This window comes from Lepisosteus platostomus, chromosome 11, assembly GCF_059453375.1.
Source record: "Lepisosteus platostomus isolate fLepPlt1 chromosome 11, fLepPlt1.hap1, whole genome shotgun sequence".
NCBI lineage: Eukaryota > Metazoa > Chordata > Actinopteri > Semionotiformes > Lepisosteidae > Lepisosteus > Lepisosteus platostomus.
In genome coordinates, this window is record NC_142621.1 from 5,975,719 (window position 1) to 5,983,518 (window position 7,800).

The window sequence follows — 7,800 nt, forward strand, 5'->3', positions numbered from 1 at the left end:
CTCACCTTGACCTTCTGATGAATATAGCGCAGGGCGTCGGCTGTACCCATATCTGCTTCCTCCTGAATACACACAACATCCAGCTTCATCCTGGTCTCAGAGCTCAGGCACTTCTGAACCTCCTTCGTTGTGATGACAATGACCTCTGTGGTGGGGAAGAATGAAAGCATGCGAACAGTGCTTCAGTCCTGTTTGATGATATACTTTGTACATTTCTACAGATTTTATCCCGAGATTCCTGAAAGCATTTGTAAGAATTTGATTTGAGGAGTAAAGAGACAAGAGAAAAGCAGAAATTATATTTCATAGCAAATGTGTGTACAAGTCAACAACGACATTTCAATCCCAGATCTGTTCCTTTTAACTGCAGAAAGAGTTGCGGGGGGATTGTAGGTTACAATTCAGGGTGAAGCTGAAAACTAAGATGACAAAATGTGGGCAACTGCCTGGGGATTGTTACACAGAAGGTTATTCCACAATAGATATGCTGCAGACAGAAAAAGATCTGCTGCAGACATACCTGTAGAAAGTTTAAAAAGGCCTTTGTGCATGAATTAATAGAGGGGTCATCCTATGAATTAAATATGACATTACTTGGGTTTGACATTAAAGAAATACCATTATTTGAAGATTCTGATCAAAATAAACTAATAACCGTGTCAGACCATATTAAAGAGCAAATTAAAAAGGGCCATATTCACTCAACGGTTCCTACTTTTGTACCAACAAAATTCTACTGTTCACTGAACTATGACTTGTTTCAGAAACAAATGACTGCAGTGACCTCAGCAGCTACAGGTGAGAAACACATCTAGAACAGTACATCAAGGTGGAATTGTTACATCATAGACTCTTCTTGAAAAATCAACCGACGCGTTTTCACCAGACTATACAAGTTGAACTCACTAACCGCAGTCTCACAGCATCATCACAGTAAAGAAAAATGACATTGAACAGACCATTTACATTACGTAGTTGTTAGTAGCAAAAACAGCGTTCCCAGGGATTTCAAGATGGATATGAAACGTAACACTTTGGACAGAAAGGGGCATCCCTTTCGAGTTGAGCTGCACTGTGGGAGACCTCGGGAGACAGGTCTTCCATACTGCCTAAACACATAAATATCTTTATGATTAATCTCCCAATATTCCCTGATTTATAAGCCACCCAAGATGATTTGATCAGAACTGGGTCTCAGTGCAGATGGAGCCTGCTTAAAGTTGTCTAATGGTATCTCAATACAACCTGATTTACAGCACCCTTGTCTCACTGCCTTGTTCCGGATGTCTGCCAGCCAGCTCAGAGGCAGAAACCAAAGAATGAAAACAAATGCTGTTAACTGTTCATATGCAAGTAAAAATAGACTGTATAGGTCCTTACAATGCATTTGGAAAATGTAAGACTGTTATTAATCTTGTCTACAATGCTGTGCAGTGTTGGCAACATTCAAAATCCCTGATGTGTTAAATATAACTTGCCAGTAAGTACAGCAGTTCAACATAACTCTAAAGCATTGTTTTAACCATGTCGGTGTTAGAATTTTCACTTGGCCGCCACAGTTTAAGTACCCAGTTTAAGAGTAGTAGAAAGCCCTTCCCTTTACTACAAATAGCTATCTTTTCAGTGATTAAACTATCATTAAACAAACTTATTACTAAACTAAAACTCTTCTACAATTTCTCTTCAACATTCAAAAGCTTTCATTTGCATAATATCGATGACTTAGTTTACATGATCACTTATCATAAAACAACCTCAGAAACTGAACTCCCGCCTGAGATGTAGGGAAATACTGGTGACCAGCCTTTTAATTGCTTTGCTGTTTAGCACTGGCCAAGTTAGAACTGATCAAAATGAAACCACCAAAGCATGCCTGTATCCTTCTGCTTGCATAAATAACTTCCTTGACGATAACAGTATCTAGGCTTGTTATTTTGGTAGATTTTATTTTCTACGATTTACGATACGATACGATTTACACAACGTAAAAAAAAAGAAACATCTGACTGGAAGCAAAGATTAACAAGTAACCTCCTGATCTGCTGTAACAAGTTTCAGTTATCATTCCATTTTGTATCAAACATGTTTGCATTTTTAGTATTAAGCACTAAATCAGTTCCTGCATAAAAATGTATTCATGCTTAACCTGCACAAAATCTAATTACATTTTGCACGCTGGCATACCAAGGCATGTTATCTTCCATTGGAAACAACTTTAAAAAGTACAAACTTGTCAGTTACAAAATAATCTGCATTTCCTTCAAATTCTTATGAGTAAATGCTTTTTTCACAACAAGACACTGGCTTAAAAATCACATTCAGCTGCAAGTGCATCAATTCATTTTTTAAAGTAAATTCTAAATGGAAAGAAGGCCAGGGAAAATGAGAATTTCTGGCCCCAACTGAAACCTTAAACCTATTTCTGTTTTGACTGGAAGCTCAACAGTGAAGCTCTGACAGCCTCTTTACCTTCGAATCCAACTCTCTCCAGCAGGTTCAGCGGGTACCAGATGAGTGGCTTGTTCCCCACGGGCAGGAGAGGTTTGGGAATACTGTAGGTCAGGTCCATCATCCGGGAGCCACCGCCTGCGGCCATTAACACAGCCTGCAACTCCATCCCGCTCACCTGCAGCCAGACAACACCACAACACAACAACCGTCTCAGTCACTCCCTGCCTCTCATCCACAGCCTCAAAGACTTTTATTTCTTAAGTTTGCTGTGACGACTCCATTTGGTGCTTGATTATTTATAGGCAGGCTATGCTTTCCATTGCTTTTTTTTGTCCTATGAATTATTATTTCCTATTGCATCTTGCATGGATATCAATCTCAAAGGGGTGTATGTAATACTAATGGGTTTGTGGGTCACTATTCATTTACTATTAAAAAAATTGAAAACCGAGTAGAAGTCAATAAAATAAAAGTATATGTTGGATATTCCAAATGCGTGTTTACTGTTATATGCAAACTAATAACGTTATTATTAGGCATAAAATTTATTGGTAAGAAACTGAAACAGCTGAAGCACATCTATAGTAGGAGTGTTTACATGAAAACAGTGTTATTAATAAAATAAGGCTTCACGTCCACTACACGCCCATCCGGACAATTCAGAAGGTTGCAAAAAAAGAACATTTTTAAGAAGTAATTCATTCAGAGTGCCGTTACTCTTTTAAATTCTTATATATATATAGCCTCCACAGCATTGCACTGATAGCATATATACTGTATGTGTGCAGCTCACATCTGAACCTTGTTTTTGTACTGTATTGTAAATATATTTATATTACATTAACTGTATACTTCTGTAAAATCCACTGAATGTTTTGTATAGTCTATATATATATGTTGTCTAAATGAGACCAAAGGAAAGTCTCCACTGTACGTGGACAATAAAGTAAATTCTGAAGAAGCACAGACAGTATACAATGGTTTTCTGCGTTTGCTTAGCTATTACGCCTAATTTAAACAATTTGCGGTTTATAAGAATAAATCACTTCTTTTGACGGGAAATGCTAAAGACAACGTTTTAGTTTTATTTCAAAATAAGGACTTGTGGCAGTTCACTGTTTAAGAAGGGAGCTTCTCTCCTGACGACACTGACCTCCACGTGTAACATGTTCTTCATTTGCAACACCTTTAAACACACCAGTAAACTTGTATATTTTTCATCAGGAAATATAATACTAAAAATAGAGGTGAACGCAGTTTAATTTAAACAGCAAAAAACAAGCGATGTTGTAAGTGTCTCTGGTTCTTTTTATTAAATTACCTAGTCAACCATTAACTGCCAACACGTTCTGGTTAACGTGATTGATGTAATCTTTACGCCTCACCCTTTTTGCGTGCAATTCATAGCTGACCTCGGATAAAGATGAGATGGATTCTCAAAACAGGACTTACCTTCGTTAATGTTTTATAACGATAAACTGGTGAAGAAAATAATTTAGAAACCAATCTCACAAGTCGCCAACACCTCCTCTTCTGCGGTTAATAGCACACTTAAGACCCTGCAACGCCGGCAAGCCGCCGCTTAGATTTCAGATGCAGCGATCTGCTTATTCTGAACCTCACACCGTTTACTCTGACATCCAAAACGAATAAATGACAATAGATTTTAATTTCTCTGCGAGCAAAAGAAAAGCAATGTTTTGTAAAATGAGACCTGCCATACAATATGTTGTTGGGTTCCGTTCCTCTAAGTCATCCCGAGCGAAACAAACAACGACAAGTTTATGGTTCCTAGCAGATGATGCAATATGCTATCAAAAGTATGAAATGTATATTAGCAGAATAATCAGAATCAGAATAATTAATTTTCCAAAGTGAAAAACATCAAGTGTTAGTGAATTTGTATGTAAATAATAAGAACTATTTTCATAATGTATTTTAACTTTTTTTTTTTTACGATTCATTGTGGAACATACTGTATATTGTGGAAGAATCCACCAGAAATTATAGCAAACAATATTTAATATTTAGCTATTAACACATGAACCTGAAGATGGTATAATGTAGTACTAAATTATGTGTTTTTATAAGCATAATTTGAAAATCAATATCTGTGTTTTTATGATTTCTAACAACGCTCGTTTTGCTTGAAATAGTTTTTCTATAGGCTTTCCATCATAAATACCTACACAAGATGTAAAAATATTTTTGAATACTTTAAACCTACAATTCAGTTGTTCTTTTTCCTTGTTTAGTTTCACAGATTAGTGTCTGTATTGCACCACAGAACAATACTGTGTGTCACAACAGGAGAGAAAAGATAATTGGAGTCATCTGGAACTGGAGTTATCAAATAGAAGTAATTCATTGCTTTTTAAAAATATTTTTATTTTAGTAGCTAGAACATTTAGACAGCTGTGATTTAGAAGACAGACAAGCTGTGGGAGGTTTTGCTTGTGTTCTGTAGCTTCTGGCAGGAGGCAAGCCTGATCTTTAGGGTTCAGGGGCAATGCACGACAACTTGACAATTTTTGGAAGCAAAAAAAAATCTATTTTCTTGGAGCCAGTGGTTTCTAGCGTGTCCTGAACTTTAAATGGGTTCCTGAGGGTGCACATAACCAACCACGCACCTCCCTGGTTGAGAGACACATCTCAAACCCCAATCCACAGGCCTCCGTTGTAACAGCAAATTGAACTCTGGGAATGCAGCTCAGCTTTGTTTTTTCTGGAAAGGAGATGAGCTTCGTTGGTAGCAGCCTGGAGAGGAAACAGTGGAAAAACAGGGCCGTCTGAACCTTGCCACTATAAAAAGAAAAAAGGAAATAAAGAAAAGAAAGAGAAGCAGGCACATACGTGACTGTAAACATTTAGACATTTTATGTAGACGTCACTATGGTTGTCTACATATTTTCATTTATAATGTGTAAACCTAGGCAATCTTTAGTAAAACAAACCTCCAGTATCTTTTCAGGCAGAACGATGTCCCTCCTTCAAAGAATCTAGTGTGTTCTTTGCAGAAGAATCTGGACCATCGCATAGACCACCATGGTTGCCAGCATTCAAAGACATCTAAAATTCATCCATTTAGGGTAACATTTAATTAAATGCTTTCTTTGCCTTGGATTGTTTCCTTAGTTACTGTTTTTTTTTTCTTCAAATGGGTCCTTACTGAATACCCGTAAACATAAGAAAAAAAATTAAAAATAAATTATAAAATGCATTGCAAGAAAAGGACGGCACTATGGTGCAATGGTTAGCATTGCTGCCTCTCTGTGCTGGAGCCCAGGGGAGAGTGTCAGACCTGTGATGCTATTCACTTGGAGTTTGTATGTTCTCCCCATGTTTGAGTGAGTTTCCTCCAGGTGCTCCACTTATCTCCCACAGTCCAAAGACAAACTGGTAGGTTAATTGACTTCTGGGAAAACTGGTCCTGGTGTGAGTGTGTGAGTTTCTGTGTCTGTGTCTGTGTGTGTCCTTTGATGGACTGGAGTCCCATCCAGAACGTTTCTTGCCTTGTGCCTGTGTCTTGTCAAGTTAGCCTCCAGCTCCCCTCTGATACTAAATTGGATGAAGTGGTTAGAAAATGGCTGGCTGGACAAAAGTATACTGTTCCAAAATACAAATATGTTTTTTGTAAGAAAAATAAAGTATATGGATTTAAAAATAATGATTACACATTTGTGGCATTGTTTTGAGCAATGATCACTCATGACTGCCCCAATTATCACAGAACACTTTCATGCAATAACTCCAACAGTGGATCTACCAGAATCCAGCAATGAGAATTTCTATTAGGCCACACTGATTGAGATCAGCAAGTGTGGTCCAGACATGCAGAATGATAGTAGCTGTGTACAGCAAACCAATCAATGGACAGGTCCAAGTGTGATGGTCGGGGCAAGAGTGCACTTATATAATACCAGTTGTAGTGATTGAAGGCAGCCTGACTGCAGGCACCAATTGATCACGTTCCTCGACATCTCTTTTTGCCTTTCCTGCAGGCTTGTCATGACATGTGAACAGCTAAACAATGGATGTCCTCATGCATGTCTTGCTTTCTTGCAAGATGAGAATAGGGTCCAGAGATCAGTGAACAGGCACATTCCTGTCCAGCCTCTTCGGGGGCAATGGGACAGAATCCTGGTGCAAAGCATGTGTTCAACTAATACTGCTTCTAATGCTGACCACCAATGATATTAGCATGTGACTTTCACAGTAGAATTCCTGTTGATGATCAACCCTGTTGGTGACACATGTTAATTAGTATAATGAATTTCCCGAGATCATTTCAGTTAAAAAATATCAGTGTGTGTTCTACAAAAGATTCACTAATTGTCCAATAAAAGCATTGTGAATTTGATGCATTTAAGTCATACCTTTGTTTTGATGATTGGTGTATTTTTCAGTATTGAGTTGTTATTATGATTAAAGCACGTTACAATGCTTTTTGTGATAGGCTCAGAAGATACTGACATATTGCTTTGATCTGTGGGAGACAACTGAGGAATTAGGCTTTGTAGAGTTTGGTAATCACATGGCCTAAAAATCAATAAAAATATAAATCTGTCATCACAAAACAACATTACCAGACAACAGACAACATTGACATTTACTTTACTTCAACTCATTAGTCTTTAAAGAGAACTGCCTGCAATGGAGAATGAAAACACCTTTTCTTTTTGCTCATTCTCATCCTTGTTCAGATTAGTTTTAGTTTTTATGCACACAAGTGAATTATTTAATGTTTTTTTGTGGAAATATAAAGGTATTGTCAATGTATGCAAACATTGGATACGATGGGTTTTGTAGTGTTTAAGCTTAGGAAGAAAAGGAGAAAGCTATTAAAAATTGAAATACAGTAGAATATGGAGAAAAGGTTCATAGGATTGAAAGGAACAAGGATTCTCCTGAAGAAACGGACTCACAAACAACTTTGCTGATAATTGGCGAGTTGGTGCAAGTGGCTGGGTGTAATAGATGACAAAAAACTGGGCTTCCAGTTTCATCACAAGTACAACAATTCCAAATAATTACAGAGAGCACCACACATGATGTAGAACTGTTGTTACTAATGAGAACATTCCATTCTAAGAGAACAGAGTGCACACATCAAAGAACAAGACCATAAGCTGCACTTCTATTCATAAGGACTGGAAAACCAAATTTGCGTGAGCCAGCATGATTGTGTGTTAAATGCTAATGTATTTTTTTTTTCCTATGGCAGACTGGCGGCATTTTAGTTACTAGCTCCTAGGTGGCATCATCCTGAGCAAAAACAAATCTCCTGGCTGAACCCAGGACTGCCATAAAAGTCAATTAATGTCATTGTCGCTCTATAAAAGACTATTC

The 7,800-nt window shown here is 37.6% G+C and overlaps 1 protein-coding gene across 2 annotated transcripts in view; it reads right to left on the bottom strand.

Annotated features, from left to right (window-relative positions):
• Positions 1 to 4,220, bottom strand: part of eif2b3 (eukaryotic translation initiation factor 2B, subunit 3 gamma) — a 35,229-nt gene extending 31,009 nt beyond the window's left edge. The window contains exons 1-3 of one of the 2 annotated variants that reach the window (XM_088598116.1): positions 3,904 to 4,220; positions 2,470 to 2,626; positions 6 to 145 (exon numbers count right to left, since the gene is read on the bottom strand). In XM_088598116.1, the coding sequence (XP_088454242.1) occupies positions 6 to 145; positions 2,470 to 2,617 (288 nt within the window). In that variant the 5' untranslated portion in view covers positions 2,618 to 2,626; positions 3,904 to 4,220. The remainder of the gene's footprint in view (positions 1 to 5; positions 146 to 2,469; positions 2,627 to 3,903) is intronic. The other variant, XM_088598117.1, reaches the window with a different exon arrangement.
• Positions 4,221 to 7,800: the final 3,580 nt, after the last annotated feature.